At 40.0% G+C, this 19242-nt stretch overlaps 1 protein-coding gene across 1 annotated transcript in view; it reads right to left on the bottom strand.

Moving 5' to 3' along the window:
* Window positions 1-19242, bottom strand: part of LOC126457495 (putative ATP-dependent RNA helicase TDRD12) — a 449051-nt gene that overhangs the window by 214017 nt on the left and 215792 nt on the right. The window contains exon 9 of the mRNA XM_050093799.1: window positions 10478-10630. Coding sequence (XP_049949756.1) covers window positions 10478-10630 — 153 coding nt within the window. The remainder of the gene's footprint in view (window positions 1-10477; window positions 10631-19242) is intronic.

The raw sequence follows: 19242 nt of genomic DNA, 5'->3' as shown, positions 1-19242 counted from the left end.
CGCTTGTGTTGTGATCTACTGTTTCTATTTGTTGTTTGCAAAGTCTGCATTTATCTGTTGTGGTACTGGGATCTTTAATAATATGCTCGCTATAATATCTGGTGTTTATTGTTTGATCCTGTATTGCAATCACGAATCCTTCCGTCTCACTGTATATATTGCCTTTTCTTAGCCATGTGTTGGATGCGTCTTGATCGATGTGTGTCTGTGTTAGACGATACGGGTGCTTGCCATGTAGTGTTTTCTTTTTCCAATTTACTTTCTTTGTATTTGTTGATGTTATGTGATCTAAAGGGTTGTAGAAGTGGTTATGAAATTGCAGTGGTGTAGCAGATGTATTTATATGAGTGATTGCTTTGTGTATTTTGCTAGTTTCTGCTCGTTCTAGAAAGAATTTTCTTAAACTGTCTACCTGTCCATAACGTAGGTTTTTTATGTCAATAAATCCACTTCCTCCTTCCTTTCTGCTTAATGTGAATCTTTCTGTTGCTGAATGTATGTGATGTATTCTATATTTGTGGCATTGTGATCGTGTAAGTGTATTGAGTGCTTCTAGGTCTGTGTTACTCCATTTCACTACTCCAAATGAGTAGGTCAATATTGGTATAGCATAGGTATTTATAGCTTTTGTCTTGTTTCTTGCTGTCAATTCTGTTTTCAGTATTTTTGTTAGCCTTTGTCTATATTTTTCTTTTAGTTCTTCTTTAATATTTGTATTATCTATTCCTATTTTTTGTCTGTATCCTAGATATTTATAGGCATCTGTTCTTTCCATCGCTTCTATGCAGTCACTGTGGTTATCCAATAAGTAATCTTCTTGTTTAGTGTGTTTTCCCTTGACTATGCTATTTTTCTTACATTTGTCTGTCCCAAAAGTCATATTTATATCATTGCTGAATACTTCTGTTATCTTTAGTAATTCGTTAAGTTGTTGATTTGTTGCTGCCAGTAGTTTTAGATCATCCATGTATAGCAAATGTGTGATTTTGTGTTGGTATGTTCCAGTAATATTGTCTCCATAATTTGTATTATTTAGCATGTTGGATAGTGGGTTCAGAGCAAGGCAGAACCAGAAAGGACTTAATGAGTCTCCTTGGTATATTCCATGCTTAATCTGTAGTGGCTGTGATGTGATATTATTTGAATTTGTTTGGATATTAAGTGTGGTTTTCCAGTTTTTCATTACTATGTTTAGGAACTGTGTCAATTTAGGATCTACTTTGTATATTTCCAATAACTGTAGTAACCATGAGTGGGGTACACTATCAAAAGCTTTTTGGTAATCAATGTATGCGTAGTGTAGCAACCTTTGCTTAGTTTTAGCTTGATATGTCACCTCTGCATCTATTATCAGTTGCTCTTTACATCCTCGTGCTCCTTTGCAACAGCCTTTTGTTCTTCATTTATAATTTTGTTTTGTGTTGTATGTGTCATTAATTTCTGTGTAATGACTGAAGTTAATATTTCGTATATTGTTGGTAGGCATGTTATGGGGCGATATTTAGCTGGGTTTGCTGCGTCTGCTTGATCTTTAGGTTTCAGATAAGTTATTCCATGTGTAAGTGTATCAGGGAATGTGTATGGGTCTGCAATGTAACTGTTAAATAATTTAGTTAGATGTGCATGTGTTGAGGTGAACTTCTTTAGCCAGAAATTTGCTATTTTATCTTTTCCAGGGGCTTTCCAATTGTGTGTAGAATTAATTGCTCAGGTGACTTCATGTTGCAAAATTATCACTTTGGGCATTTGTGGTATCATCTTGTGTGTGTCTGTTTCTGCTTGTATCCACTGTGCATGCCTGTTATGTTGTACCGGGTTTGACCATATGTTGCTCCAGAAGTGTTCCATGTCTGTTATGTTTGGTGGGTTGTCTATTTTAATGTGTGTGTTATCTATTGTCTGATAAAATTTCTTTTGGTTTGTGTTGAATGTTTGGTTTTGTTTCCTTCTATTTTCACTTTTTTTTTTGTATCTTCTGAGTCGTTTGGCCAATGCTTGTAATTTCTGCTTCTTTTCATCTAATTGCTCTATCGCTTCTTGTTGTGGGATTTTACCTAACCTTTTTCGTTTTTTGTCCGATATTTCATTTCTTATAAATTGTGTCAGCTGTCCGATGTCTTTTCTCAGTTTTTCTATTCTGCTCTGTAGCCTGTGTTGCCATGCTGGTTTTGTGGGTTTCTTCTGTGTGTTGGTTTGTTCTAATCTCTGCCTAGTGTGTATATTTAGTGTAGTGAGTGCTCCTATTATTATTATTATTATTATTATTACTACTGTTATTGCTGTTGTTATTGTGATCTGAAACTTTTTTCTAAATACTCTACTGATTACAGGAACTCACTATGTAAAGTCATCTGTTTAATGAAGGTAAAAGTGAACCTGTATTATTAATGCATGGAGTGCATTGTATCTCCAGCAGCAAACAGCACAATGTGGCTTATGTAATCTGTCCAATGTGACAACACTGAAGGGAAATTTTAAGCAATCACCATGTGTGCATTATTACTTACTTGTTAGCATGTGAAGTTGTCTGCCAAACTGGCATACACTGCAGTAATATCATTTGAACATTCACCTGTTACTTTGAGACACAAAATATTAAGGAGCTATCCCATAGTAGACACCTACAATTAACAACACCATGCTACAGATTATACCTAAGAAGGCACTGCGAGGAGAATGCATACAGCCTTTCTTGGAAGTAACTGGGAGAGCTTTGTCAACCCAAAAAGTACACAACCACCTATAGACAATCCATCCACCCCTAGGCAGTCATTACAAACAACTGTACAAACCACCAGCATCATTGTGTGCAAACAAAGTGAGCAAGTGAGCATTAGAGTGGAACCAGGATGAATGGAATCAGGTTCTTTTCATCACTAGATAATTTATGTGTTACTGGAAACTGACTATGTCTTTACAGTACTGCACTTAAAACACATTGTACTTCATATCACTTGCTTCCAGATCACTCTTAGAAAATAATCATCCAGTTTTTTCTGTTACTGTTTTTCATTCACTTTTCCCTTGATGATGGTTCTCAAAAATATTTATACAGTCAGACAAATTATGGTCTACAAAACTGTTATGGCTTTCTTGACAAACTGCCTGTTGGCTTCTGTCTCGGATTCTTTGGCCGAGATTCGTCTGATGATTTTTCTGACGTTTCACCATCATGAGTGGTTGGCATTTTCAGAGGCGGTGGATTGGAGCCGAACTCGCGGCTGCAGATTATATGTACCTCGCGTGCCAATGTCAGAGATCTTCTACATGGTCATTTCCAGTGTAGTTCTCTTGCTACCTGCATTGTTCGTTCGTTGCAGCACTGGAAACCAGGATCCATTTACCTTGAGGCTTTCCTGTTTCTTGTTGAAGCTATTCTTGTGTTCATGTACTTCTACAGCTTCTCTGAACAAGTAGGTGTGATAGTTCTGCTCTTCAGCCAGAACTTCCGTGTCGGTGAATTTTACTACAAGGTTGGTCTCGCACAGCACATGCTCTGCCACAGCCAGTTTCTCCACCTGCTTCAACCTGCAATGTCATTTATGTTCTGTAATGCTGGTGTTGATCGATCATCCACTCATTCCCAACATAAACTTTTCCGAGTGGTATATTTCTGGCATTGCAAGTTGGTCCCTTTTCTTCTCTGGTGATCTTAGGCACTCTTTGATCTTCTTTGACGGTTTGTAAATAGTCTTTACGCCAAGTTTGCACAATATACGGCTGATTCTGTCCGTCACTATGGGAATGTAAGGCAGAAAGGCTGTACCTGATCTTTCTATTTCTTATTTGTCACTTTGTCAAGTGTTTGGCTCTGTTATACTTCTAATATCACTTGTGGAGTACCCGTTGCTCCTCAGAACACTTTCCAAGTGTTGTATTTCACGTCTGAGGTGCTGTGGCTCACATATCCTCTAGCCCGCATTAGGAGCATATTAATCATGCCTCTTTTCTGGCATTAACAATTTTGTATTACACCTCTACGGAGAGGAGATTTGCAGATTGTACTGACGCCTTGATCAACGATGGAAGAAGAAAGTGCGATTGATGTCCTCTCTCGCCTTTCTGTTGCGGAGCCAGTATGAAGGTGCTAACCAATTTTCTTGAAATGTAAGCACCTATTCACCACCACCAAGCACATCGTATCTATGACAGAATGGAACGAGCTTTTTTTCGTGGGTGAATTGATACAACATGGAGGGACTTAGCAAGAACGGATGAGGAACTTTTGGACATTTTCTATCAATTATGTAGCAGAATGCATTGAGACGACTGGGACAAGATCGACAGCATCACCCACAGGAGCATGCAGAACAAACTTGAGTGCTGCACTGAGCAACAGAAGTAAAAGTTTGCAAGATGCTGGAAAGCAGACTGACGAGGCGATTCCCAACATGTCACGCACAGTGGTCACCATCACTGAACAACTGACTGAAGAGGAAGTGACCGTCCTTCAAAAAGGAGGAAATTTTGTTATCATCCTGAGAGCTATATCTATGGAGGACATCATTGCTAATACTGAAGTGGCCATTCAGACCCTTCCATGTGAAAGGCCAGAGGAAATATGCACTGAAACAAGCCAGGCTACTGCACCGAGCAAAACCACCAGCTTGCAACCTGAAGAAGGCCATTAAAAACCTTAACGCTGACAACAGTGTATTGGTAGCACCTGCCAACGAGGGAAATGAGATTGTCATAATGAAGACCGAATATTATAAGCAGATGATCTGGGACCTATTAGATCCGATGATGTACCGGAAACTAAGCGCAGATCCCACACATCGTATCACACGGGATATGAATTGGTTAATCAGGGCACCTTCTCTGCTGATGGACTTACAGAGGAACATGCGCAATACAGAAGCCCTACCACTTCGGCTGTATGGATTACCTAAGATACATAAGAATAACGGTCCACTAAAACCGATAGCAATCCTGGCTCATCGACGAATAAACTGGCGAAACATTTGGCCCCTTTGCTCCAGCCACACGTGGGGGAAGACTGAGGCATACATAAACAACTCAACATTTCATTGAGAAGGTCAAGAAACTAAAAGTTGTGCCAAATGACATCCTGGTCAGCTTTGATGTTGTTTCTTTGTTTGCAGAAGTGCCACTCAGGGACTATCTGGAGCACATCGGTTCCACCTTCCTGCAAGACATCACAAAGCTCTTTCATGTACACTCCTGGAAATTGAAATAAGAACACCGTGAATTCATTGTCCCAGGAAGGGGAAACTTTATTGATACATTCCTGGGGTCAGATACATCACATGATCACACTGACAGAACCACAGGCACATAGACACAGGCAACAGAGCATGCACAATGTCGGCACTAGTACAGTGCATATCCACCTTTCGCAGCAATGCAGGCTGCTATTCTCCCATGGAGACGATCGTAGAGATGCTGGATGTAGTCCTGTGGAACGGCTTGCCATGCCATTTCCACCTGGCGCCTCAGTTGGACCAGCGTTCGTGCTGGACGTGCAGACCGCGTGAGACGACGCTTCATCCAGTCCTAAACATGCTCAATGGGGGACAGATCCGGAGATCTTGCTGGCCAGGGTAGTTGACTTACACCTTCTAGAGCACGTTGGGTGGCACGGGATACATGCGGACGTGCATTGTCCTGTTGAAACAGCAAGTCCCCTTGCCGGTCTAGGAATGGTAGAACGATGGGTTCGATGACGGTTTGGATGTACCGCGCGCTATTCAGTGTCCCCTCGACGATCACCAGTGGTGTACGGCCAGTGTAGGAGATCGCTCCCCACACCATGATGCCGGGTGTTGGCCCTGTGTGCCTCGGTCGTATGCACTCCTGATTGTGGCGCTCACCTGCACAGCGCCAAACACGCATACGACCATCATTGGCACCAAGGCAGAAGAGACTCTCATCGCTGAAGACGACACGTCTCCATTCGTCCCACCATTCACGCCTGTCGCGACACCACTGGAGGCGGGCTGCACGATGTTGGGGCGTGAGCGGAAGACGGCCTAACGGTGTGCGGGACCGTAGCCCAGCTTCATGGAGACGGTTGCGAATGGTCCTCGCCGATACCCCAGGAGCAACAGTGTCCCTAATTTGCTGGGAAGTGGCGGTGCGGTCCCCTACGGCACTGTGTAGCATCCTACGGTCTTGGCGTGCATCCGTGCGTCGCTGCGGTCCGGTCCCAGGTCGACGGGCACGTGCACCTTCCGCCGACCACTGGCGACAACATCGATGTACTGTGGAGACCTCACGCCCCACGTGTTGAGCAATTCGGCGGTACGTCCACCCGGCCTCCCGCATGCCCACTATACGCCCTCGCTCAAAGTCCGTCAACTGCACATACGGTTCACGTCCACGCTGTCGCGGCATGCTACCAGTGTTAAAGACTGCGATGGAGCTCCGTATGCCACGGCAAACTGGCTGACACTGACGGCGGCGGTGCACAAATGCTGCGCAGCTAGCGCCATTCGACGGCCAACACCGCGGTTCCTGGTGTGTCCACTGTGCCGTGCGTGTGATCATTGCTTGTACAGCCCTCTCGCAGTGTCCGGAGCAAGTATGGTGGGTCTGACACACCGGTGTCAATGTGTTCTTTTTTCCATTTCCAGGAGTGTATGTCTGGACATGAGCCATTTCACATGGAATGGCAACTACTATGAGCAGCTGGAAGGCATCACCATGGTTAGCCCTCTTAATCCAGTGGTGGCCGACTTCTTCATGGAACACTTCAAAGCACAGGCACTGGACTTGGCACCTTGTAAACCTAAGGTGTAGTTCAGATACGTTGATGATACCTTCGTTGTGTGGAGTCATGGTGAAGAATAGCTCCAACATAAAATTTAGTGTGGAAGTACAAAAGGACAAAAAACTACCATTTCCAGATGTGCTGGTCACAAGGGATGGTGAAAACCTGGGGCACAGTGTGTATCCAAAACCAACACACACGGACCGATACCTGCACAAACTATCAAATCACCACCAGAGCCAGAAGAGAAGGATGATTAATATGCTCATAATGCTGGCAAGACAAATATGTGAGCCACAGCACATCAGATGCAAAATACAACACTTGGAAAGCATTTTGAGCTGCAATGGGTATTCCACAAGTGATATTGGAAGTATAACAGAGCCAAACACTTGGCGAAGTAACAAATCAGAAAAAAAATGTCGGGTACGGCCTTTCTGCCATACATTCCCAGAGTGAGACATAGAATTGGCCGTATATTACACAAACATGGCATAAAGATTATTTACAAACTGACAAAGAAGATCAAATAGTGTCTGAGACCAGCAAAGGAGAAAAGGGACCAACTTGCAATGCTGGGAATATATTGCATACCATGCACAAGTTTATGTTGGAATGACCGGACGTTCGATCAACACCAGGATTACAGAAGAAATGACATTGCAGGTTGGTAGGTGGAGAAATCAGCTATGTCAGAGCACACAATGTGAGAGACTGACCATGTAGTAAAATTCACTGACACGGAAGTTCTGGCTGTAAAGAAGATCTATCGCACCCACTTGTTCAGAGAAGCTGTAGAAATACACAAACACAAGAACAGCTTCAACAAGAAACAGGAAAGCCTCAAGTTAAATTGATCCTGGTTTCCTGTGCTGCAGCAAACGGCTGTAGCAGGTAGCAAGAGAATCACACCAGAAACAACCGCAGAGAAGCCCTTGGACATTAGTGCGCCAGGCACATATAGTCTGCAGCTGCAAGTTTGGCTCCAATCCACCACCAGGAATAAACGGTCAAACTCTGAAAATTCCAACCACTCATGCTGGTAAAACATCAAAAAAATCATCAGATGTATGTCGCCTGAAGAACCCAAGACAGAAGTGAACAGGCAGTTTGTCTGCATACTCTTATAGTAGCTGAACATAATTCGGGGCCTCAGTGTGAAAAATAACACCTTCACTCTCTCCCACTATCGAACATTCTTTGTTCCCTATACTCACACCATTTAGCAGACATCATTGTTTAACCACTCATAGATTTTTTTTTACCTACATCTTTGCAACCAGAACTTTGTTCTTCAAGACAAATCAAACAAGTGGCAGTATTATATTCCTCACTATCATTACCTTCAAAGCAACATACAGGAGAGGGTGTTGCAATTTACTTCCATGGGTGAGCTACTGTTGATATCACATTGTCCCCAGCATTACAAAAACTGTGGATTGCACTGGGCATGTTCAGGGGATTCACAGGAACTGGGAATATCTGAACATTTTTGCACAAGCTGTTTCATGAGATTCGACTGGTAATAATGTTTTACAGCTGCAATCAGACCTTGGCCCATTTCCTGTATCAGTGGAAAGTACATCGCAAAAGGACAGCTCCTTCAGGTAATTGTTTCTCCTCCAAATATTTATTGACAGCAGGAACAAACACAGAATGGAACCAGTCTCTGAATGCAGTGCTGTTGATTTATGCTCATTTTTAAGCATATAATAAATCAGTAAGTTTTTTTTTTTTTTTTTTTTTTTGAGTGCATGGTGCTTTTGAGTGCTCTATAACAAATGGCTTCAATCTGTGGTCACCATTGAATTTGCACACAAACAACAATCAGCCTTTCCTTACAACGGTCACATCTGGTAGAATGAGCTCCATTGTGAAAGGCTAAGGTTCATGTGGCCTTGTCCTCCTAGCACAACCAGTACTGTCAAGTTTTATCGCTATTGCAACCTTTTTGTGGGAGAAAACTGTTCTCTTTGATGTAACTGAAGAATTTCTCACATAAAGGATATGCTGCATCTTTATAGCATTAACTTTCTCACCCTGAACAGGAATTTTTCAAACTGTGTAGCAATGTTTAAACCAAGTAGGCCATCTTGACAAAGCATTAAATATTTCTTCAAACTTTAGGGTTTCATGGAAGTCTCCTGTCTTATCTATTAACCTCGAACCTGATGGGGAAACTAACTGTCCACTCTTCTAATGGAACCACGAAAGCAGCACTTCATTTTGTTTCACAAATGTTGAAATTTCCAGTGACTTATGCTGTAACTGACCAGGTCAGTTCTCAGCTTTGATTGCAAAATTTGACAAATATTCTTAAGTTATCTTTTAAATCTCTCATTGGTTTTATGTCCATCCCAAGTTTTACCGTAGATTAACCTTTTCCTAACTTTTCTATAACTTATAATTTCTTTTGTGATAATGAAAATAATCAATTATTCACAATATAACATAAATGAATAGATTAAAAAAAAATCTACTCACCAAGCGGCATCAGGGGAACACACACACAAAAAGGTTTAACATTTACAAGCTTTCATAGCCAGTAGCTCCTTCTTCTGGCAGACGAGTTGAAGGGGAAAGAAGAGGGGTAAAGGAAAAGGACCGGAGAGGTTTAGGGAAAGGGGTACAGTACAGAAAAGTCACCCAGAACCATGGGTCAGGGGAGACTTACCAGACAGGTCTTTCCTTCTCATCCCGTCTGGTAAGTGTCCTCTGACTCGGTGTTCTGGGTGACTTTTCTGTGCTGTACACCTTTCCCTAAGCCTCTCCAGTCCTTTTCCTTCACCCGTCTTCCTCCCCCTTCAACTCTTCTGTTAAAAGAACGAGCCTCTGGTTCCAAAAGCTTGAAAAAGTTAAACTGTTTTGGGTGTGTGTTCGCCTGCCACCACTTGATGAGTAGATTTCTTATCTATCCATTTACATTACACAATTTTCTTTTGACTGTTGGAACAACACATCTGAGTGTATGTATCACCTTAGCACACACAACCATTAGTTATTTCAGCAACAGAAATGTGATAAGTGAATGAGATTAAAACTCATTGTCAATTATCAGTTTTAAAAGCTATGGTATTACTGGGATCTGTGAGTGGCTGCAAAAGTACAGTCAATAATGTATTGCTCCTGGCACAGTTTAACAGTAAGCTTTCATTTCATAATAACACAGAGATAGAATTGTGAAGGAAACCACCCCATTAGAAAACAAAAATAATTTTCTGTTACTTTCAGCTTTAGTCGAGTTGAAACTTATCAACCTTAATTTCATATGGAAAGGAGTAGGCCAACATACTGACAGGAAATCAGCCATGAATACGTTACAAGATAGTGTGCCTGCATTTATTTAAAGAAAACATGGGAAACAATGGAAAAATATTTCAGGGATGTCTGACAGTGGGGTTGGGGGCCCATCATCTTCATCTTCAGGTAGTAAGACCTGGATTACATGCATAACAGTTTATCTTAAATGAAAATATTTATTATAATTGCAACAGAATGCTCCAGGTTTCATTTTTTACTTAATCAAATCTTGCCAAACTATGTGCAGATGCAGATAATATGCAAACTGGATACTCTGCATCCTGATAATCAGAAACTTACAACATACATTTTAATCACATTTATAAAGTTTAGGCACAGTCTCAAATAAAATTTCATTAAGATCATGTACAGTCTTTCACAACACTTTAAAAAATGAAATAATTCTACATGAATGAAATATTGTTTGACATATAATCATCATACCACTTTTGTGCTGTCAGCTCCCCCACCATACGTGACAACAACTTTGTATGGGCTTTTCTTGGAAAGAAGCAGAGTACAAGCATTGCCTATCCACTGGGCACTTGCACTGCTTGAGCAGAGTATTAGGCTCACAGGACCATTACCCAAAGGTAGCTGGAAAAATGGTCAGGGTGTCTCTATATAGTTTGTTCCATAAATTTCTTGGTGAATGTAAGGTATCAATTAAGCACTATAGTTACACAAAATACATCTTTATAACACTTTCAGTGTCACATGTAATAATTAACTGCAAGCTTACAACACAAAAAATTCTGTATATTTTCATTTTTACTCTGCAAGTATACACCTTGATTTGAATGGTCTCTCTCTCTCTCTCTACCTCGATTTGAATGGTCTATCTCTCTCTCTCTCTCTCTCTCTCTCTCTCTGACACACACACACACACACACACACACACACACACACACACACATAGAACTTAAACCCAAAGTAGTCTATAACTATTAGTTATCCATCAGAGCTGACTGCAATCTAATTAAAAAGAATTACACCAGACACGTTTCGTTTTTTTTTTATAAAGCATCTTTTCATGGTTATTCTGTAACTTGGATACATATGTTTGTATATTTTTGATTGTTTTCAATTAAAAACAGAATTTTCTTTATAAAATTGGACTGCAAGTTACTTGAGGTGTTTCTTCACATATTTTGCTAGTTCCCACCTTTCTAGCAGCAGTTGATGCCAAAAGGCTTCATTTCCCATTTGCACTTGGAATTCTGCAGTATTTCCTGTGCTGCATTATTTACAATTCACTTTCTTAAACTGTTTGTCATTCTAGACTCCACAGTGTTTATGTCTGTTCAATCATTTTCATTGACACTGTGAGTGTTGCCACCCTGTGTGTGTGTGTGTGTGTGTGTGTGTGTGTGTGTGTGTGTGTGTGTGTGTGAGAGAGAGAGAGAGAGAGAGAGAGAGAGAGAGAGAGAGAGAGAGAGAGAGATAGTGAAATTGTCTTGTGCGTAGGTAAATATGTAATCTTTTTCGGGCGGGGGGAAAGGGGGGGGGGGGGCTTGGACGGTGATTATAGGACAGAAACTGGGAGGAGATGATAGTGGTCAGTGGAGCTTGTGGTTATATGTGTACACGTAATGTTATATTAAGTGGTCAACGAGTTTAAAGAGCGTGTGGAGTGCCAAGTTGATCTTATCATCTATGAGTTGTTTCTTTTCTGTTATGGTTTTTTGGATGTGGTAATTTTCTTGTAAGGTGAGGTGTATTTTGTTGCTGTTTTTCCTTATTATTTACATGTCTGTGTCTCTGGTTGTAATTTTATGTTGGTGTTGATGTAAGTGTTCTGCAAAAGTTGAGTGATTTGTCCTATACTTCCATGCTCTTACAGTACCTGGTATCACATGTCCTCCTGGTTTAACCTATGTATCTTCCATCACATTTATTGCATTTCGGTTGGTATATTTCTGATACGTATCAGTTTTTCCTATTGTTTTTGGAAAGTATTTCTGAATTGAGTTGCTGGTTTGGTGTGCTATTTTCATGTATTCCTTTTTGAAAATATTGGATATTCTGTGTGTGTATTTGTGATCTTATTCTTTCTGTTTCTTTCACACTTTGTATTGTTTCTATTCTTGTATTTTGTGTATTTGTTTATGTGTGATTTTGTCCTTGTATTGATGACAGCTGAGTGTTGGTTCTTTCTGTTTCTTGATTTTCTTGTTCAATTTTGTTGCTAAGTTCTTTTGTGTCCTTCATTTGCGGCTATTTGCATTATGGTATTCATTTATTTTTTGGAATTGTCTGTATCTAATGGTACTGTGTTTAGTCTGTGGAGCATGTATCTAAGGGCTGCCTGCTTTTGCGAACTGGGGTGTTGTGATGTCTTATGTATAATTATGTGTGTTGTTGGTTTTCGGTATATGTCAAGTGTGTGTTGGTTGTTTTGAATATTTATGGTGAGGTCCAAGAAATTTAACTGTCTGTTTTGCTCTTTCTCTATTGTAAAAAGTATCTTATCATGATCAGAATTTATGTGTATGTGTAACTCGTCAATTTTATTGTTTGGTTCATCTATCAGGCAAAAGATGTCATCCATATATCTAATGCAGTATAGGATGTTGTTATTTGGCAGTATTTTGTTAAATATAAGCTGTTCTACATGGCTCATAAATATGTTTGCTATGGTTCCAGACACCGTGGATCCCATTGGTAATGGAATTCATTATTGAACTGAAAGTAGTTCTGTTCTGTTATCAGCTCTGCAAGCCTGACTGTTTCTTTGATGTATTCATGTGGAAGTGTTCTGCGTGTTTTAAAATTTGTTCTATAATGTTTATTATTTCAGTTATTGGTGTATTGAATACATATTCTCTACATCAAATGATAGGAGGATGGCTGTGTCTGGAACTTGTATGTCTTTTATGTACTGAATCAATTGTGGCGTGTTTCTTATGGTCCTGTCCTCTTGTAGTTTGTAGTTTTCTGATAAGATTTTCAACAAGTATCTTTCAAGTGGATAAGTGGGAGCATTTCTATAATTTACAGTAGCTCTGACAGGGAGATGTTTCTTGTGCAGCTTTGGTTGGCATTGGAGGGAAGGTGCACTGGGATTTGTTTGTACCAGTTTTTCTTTTCCATTGTTTTCTAATGTATGTCCACTGTCTTTCAGAGTGTTTCTCAACTTTGTTTTGAACCTATTAGTTGAATCTGATTTTAGTTTTATGATTTTATTTTGTGTGATGAACTCTTGTGTCTTTCTGATGTATTGCTCTTTATCCATTAGAACCACTGTGTTTCAGTTATCTGCCCTTGTGTTGTGTTCCTGTAGTTTCTTTCTAAGTTTTGTTGGTGTAATGGAATCTGTATCATTTCAGTTTCCTCTGCTTTCATTCATCTGTGTTATTATGTTTTCAATTTTATAACTGACTAGCTCTCTTGTCAGACTAATGTTTACCTCACTTGTTTCTGTGGTGTCACCGCCAGACACCACACTTGCTAGGTGGTAGCTTAAATCGGCCGCGGTCCATTTAGTACATGTCGGACCCGCGTGTCGCCACTGTGTGATCGCAGACCTAGCGCCACCACAAGGCAGGTCTCGAGATACGAGATAGCACTCGCCCCAGTTGTACGACGACATTGCTAGCGACAATACGGACAAAGCCTCCCTTTCATTTGCCGAGAGACAGTTAGAATAGCCTTCTGCTAAGTCCATGGCTACGACCTAGCAAGGCGCCATTAGCCTTACCTAGTTTGAGAGTTATCGTATAAATGTCTCAAGAAGAACGCTGTATTCATCAAAGAATAAAAGTTAAGTATAAAGCAGCTACGTACTTTTCTTGCTACCATTCAATAGTTATCCTGTTCCAGACTTGACGCCAGTCGGCGTGTGTGTACGCGTGCCTTTCTTTCGGCTCCCTTCCCAGTGTGGCGTAGCAAGCTTGTTACGCCACAACAGTTTCACTTCTGTTTTCCTGTGTGAGAATGCTTTCTGATTCAACTACGGGGTTTTCTATGCACTATGTGAGTTAGTGAAAAGTCTCTCTCTCTCTCTCTCTCTCTCTCTCTCTCTCTCTCTCTCTCTCTCTCTCTCTCTGTCACACACACACACACACACACACACACACACACACACACAGTTTCACAGGTTGGCAATACTTAAAACGTCAACAAAAACAAACGAACAGAGATGAACACTGTGGCAGTGCAGAGTGAGAAACAGTTTAAGAAAGTGAAAAAGTGAAGTGTACATAATGCAGCACAGGAAATACTGCAGAGTGCAAAGTGCAAATGTGAAATGAAGCCTTTCAACACCAACTGCTGCTAGGAAGGAGAGAAGTAGCAGAATACGCTGTTTTTAACCTAAAACAATCAAAAATGTACAAATGTATGTATCAAATTTACAGAATAACCATGGAATAAAAATTATACCTAAATATATTAATGTACAGTTAAAAACATTTCTGCCAGTGCAGAGAAAATGAAACAAATAGCTCAAAAATTTGGCTAAACAATGAAATCAAGTTTCTTTATGACAAGAAAACAAGTCCTACATTGGGAACTATATAAAGCACATCTTAATCTTACAAGTTTTCTGAATAATACTGCTGTTTTCTCTCATATTGTAAGCGAGGTTGAAAATCGTACATATGCAGTGATATAAAAACAAAAAATTCTCACAAAGGAAGATTGCAAATTTAAAAGCTAAACAAACACCCGACACAGCCAAAAATTACACACAGTCTAACAAGAAACATAACTTCTATCCACGACTGGTCAACCTCACTGACACTGTTTCGCATACAGGAGGAGTAAAACTACTCAAAAAAGGTCTGAAACACGTCAGCACACAGATAGGTGAAAAATACATATAAAAACTTATAGTTGAACCAGAAAGCAATCTCACACAGAAAAACAGAAACAAGTGAAGTAAACAGTGGTCTGACGAGAGAGCTACTCAGTAATGACATCAAAAACATAACACCATAGATGAAAGAAAACAGAGGAAACTGAAACAATACAGATCCCATAACACTGACAAAACTTAGAAAGAAACTACAGGAACACAACACTATCATCACAAGGGCAGATAAATGAAACACAGTGGTTCTCATGGATAAAGAGCAATACATCAGAAAGACACAAGAGTTCACCACAAACAAGAAAATCATAAAACTAAAATCAGATTCAATTAATAGATTTCAAACAAAGTTAAGAAACAACTCTGATAGACATTGGACATACATTAGAAAACAATGGAATAGGAAAACTGGTACAAACAAATCCCACTGCACCTTCCCTCCAATGCCAACCAAAGCTACACAAGCAAGATCTCCCCGTCAGAGTTACTGTAAATTATAGAAATGCTCCCACTTACCCACTTGCAAGATACCTGTTGGAAATCTTACCAGAAAAGTACAAATTACATGAGGACAGGACCATAAGAAATACGTCAAATTGATTCAGTACATAAAAGACATACAAGTTCCAGACACAGCCACCCTCCTGTCATTTGATGTAGAGAAAATGTATTCAATATACCAATAACTGAAACAATAAACATTGTAGAACAAAATCTTCAAACACACAGTACACTTCCACATGAATACATCAAAGAAGCAGTCAGGCTTCTAGAGCTAATAACAGAAAAGAATTACTTTCAGTTCAATAATGAATTCTATTTACAAAGTGAAGGATTACCAATGCGATCCCCAGTGTCTGGAACCATAGCAAACATATTTATGAACTATGTATAAGGGGCATTCAAATGAAACCCAGTCACTAGTGTAAAGTAACGGTAAAGATTTATGTAGTTAGACACAGTACACATGCTCAAAAATAGTTGCCAAAACTGTTGGCACATTTGTCCCACTGCAACACTAGCCGGTTAATCCATCCTTGAAGAAGCTAGTAGGCTGCTGTCAGATCCAGGCCTGGGCCCAGTCACACACTTCATCGTCTATTGTGAATCGATGTCCGTGAACAGATTGTTTCAGAGGTCCAAACACATGAAAGTCACACAGTGAAAAGTTGGGAATACACGATGGATGTTCCTGCATTTCTTACCGAAACTGCTGCAATGTCCTCTTCATCACATTGTGTGGGTGAGCATTATCATGCAGGAGGATAACGCCATTGGACAACATGTCTTGGCGTTTCGATTTGATGGCTTGTCTAAGGTTCTGTAAAGTGGCCTGATAACACTGGGCATTGATGGTGGTTCCCGTTCCAGGGCCCTTGTGGTAAAAAAAAAAGACATCATGACCTTACCAGAACTGGCATGCATGTCCTTTGATTTCTTTGGAGGTGGTGAAGTCGCATGCTTGCACTGCTTGCTCTGAAGCTTGCTTTCCGGTTCAAAATGGTGACAAAATGTTTCATCACCTGTGACAATATGGGACAGAAATCCATAGTCCTCCTCATGATAACATAGCAGATGACTCAAAGACAGTACCATTTGAGTATTACGCTATTCGGCGAACAGTTGGTGGAGAACCCACTGTGCACAGATTTTTCGAAACTTCAAGTGTTGATGCATTATGGTGTGGGCGGTGCCCACGCTAATACACAATAATTGATGGATCTTGTCTATGGTGATTCTGCAGTTGTCCAAGACTAAAGCATTCACTTCCACAACCATTTCCGGTGCGATGACACAATGAGCCTGTCCAGGACAAGCACCGTCTTCCAGTGACTCGCACCCCTCAAGGAATCATTTGCGCCATTCCACAACACTTGAACGACTCAGACTGTACTCACCGTACACAGCCTTCATCCTACGATACATACCACGGCCTCCAACTCCTTCCACTGTCAAAAATTGAATCACTCCTCGTTGTTCCTGCTTACTTGCCTGCATGTTCGTTAGTGGACGATAACTGTTGTGACCACCTTCTCTTCGGTGTGAAACCACATTGGTGCTATGCAACATCAAAAGGCGTGCAAGCATCAGTCTCTCTACCAATAGATGGTGCCATCATACCCACAACTACATGGTGCCACCTAGCATGTGTTACAAAGGCAGACGCACAGACCAGGTTTCATTTCTATTAACCTCATAGAACAGATTATAGTTGACAAAATACTGCCAAATAACAACAACAGCCTATACTGCATTAGATATATGGATGACATCTTGTGCCTGATAGATGAACCAAACAATAAAATTGACGAGTTACACATACACATAAATTCTGATCATGATAAGATACATTTTACAATAGAGAAAGAGCAAAATAGACAGTTAAATTTCTCGGACCTCACCATAAATATTCAAAACAAGCAACACACACTTGACATATACCGAAAACCAACAACACACACAATTATAGATAAGACATCACAACACCCCAGTTCGCAAAAGCAGGCAGCACTTAGATACATGCTCCACAGACTAAACACAGTACCATTAGATACAGACAATTACAAAAAAAGAAACGAATACCATAATGCAAATAGCCGCAAATGAAGGACACAAAAAGAACTTAGTAACAAAGTCGAACAGGAAAATCAAGAAACAGAAAGAACCAACACTCAGTTATCATCAATACAAGGACAAAATCACACACAAATAAATACACAAAATACAAGAATAGAAACAACACAAAGTGTGAAAGAAACAGAAAGAATAAGATGGTATACAATGACATACAATCACAAATGCACACACAGAATATCCAATATTTTCAAAAAACAAGACATGAAAATAGCACACCAAACCAGCAACTCAATTCAGAAATACTTCCCAAAAACAATAGGAAAAACTGATAAATATACCAACCGAAATGCAATAAATGTGATGGAAGATACATAGGTCAAACCAGGAGGACATTTGATACCAGGTACAAAGAGCATGTAAGAGCATGGAAGTACAGGGCAAATCACTCAACTTTTGCAGAACACTTACATCAACACCAACATAAAATTACAACCAGAGACACAGACATGTAAATAATAAGGAAAAACAGCACCAAAAAACACCTCACCTTACAAGAAAATTACCACATCCAAAATACCATAACAGAAGAGAAACAACTCATAAATGATAAGATCAACTTAGCAAACCACACACTCTTTACACTAGTTGACCACTTAATGTAATACTACATGTACACATATAACCACAGGCTCCACTGACCACTACCATCTCCTCCCACATTCTGTCCTATAATCACCGTCCAAGCCCATCCCTGCCCCCCCCCCCCCCCCCCCCCCGAAAAAAAAAAAAGCCAATCCACCCCCACTCCTCTCATGCCGCTACCTATGTACAAGACAATTTCATACACACACAGGTTGGCAACACTCACAGTGTCAATGAAAACGAATGAACAGACAAACACTGTGAACCGCAGAATGAGAAACAGCTTAAGAAAGTGAACCATAAATAATACAGCACAAGAAATACTGCAGAATTCCAAGTGTATATGGGAAAAGAAGCCTTTTGACACAAACTGCTGCTAGCAAGAGGGGAAGGAGCAGAATACGTAATGAAACACCAAAGTGACTTGCAGATCAAATTCATAAAAAAAAAAAAAATTACCAGTTTGTTTATTGTATCTAATTATAATATTGGCTTAAGCTGCTTATTTTAAGCTTACACAGTAAAATATAACACATTAAATTAAAAATTAACATGAAGTCAGAAGCCAGTAGCATCATTGTTGACTGTCCTCTGCATGAACATGATGTTGCCAGTTATTTAGCAAGGTGCAGCTTATCAATAACTGTCAAAGCTGTTACGATCCAAAGAATTATGCCTAGCTGGTTGTCCTGAAATATTGCTTGTAAGTTAACATACACAAAGAAATAATTGTAAAAGCCTATTTAGCTGTTATGTAATGCTATTGAGCTGCTTATTTTGAGTTTACATTGTAAAACATAATATAAGAAAAAGTGAATTAACATGCAATGAGAAGCCAGTAAAATCACTATTACACTGCGCTGTATGGAATATGTATGTGTATGTATGTATGCAAGCATGTACGCAAGCAAGACATTGTTGGCTACTTAGCAATGCAAACTCTGAGTATTGTTTGTAAGTTAACGGGCACACAAGAATAGTTATAAAAACCTACTTAACTCTTACGCAACAATATTCATTACTCAATAAAGGAGATAAAAATGAGTAGCATTTTACTAAAAACAGATACAAAAAATAAATGACTTAACACTGAAGGTTACCTAGCAACATATGCAGCATAACTACAGCTATTAATAACAATGTAATAAGTAATCACTAGCTATCTGCTAGTCGTAAG

The sequence above is a fragment of the Schistocerca serialis genome, chromosome 2, assembly GCF_023864345.2.
Source record: "Schistocerca serialis cubense isolate TAMUIC-IGC-003099 chromosome 2, iqSchSeri2.2, whole genome shotgun sequence".
In the NCBI taxonomy this organism is placed as follows: domain Eukaryota; kingdom Metazoa; phylum Arthropoda; class Insecta; order Orthoptera; family Acrididae; genus Schistocerca; species Schistocerca serialis.
This window is presented reverse-complemented; position numbering and strand designations above follow the sequence as displayed.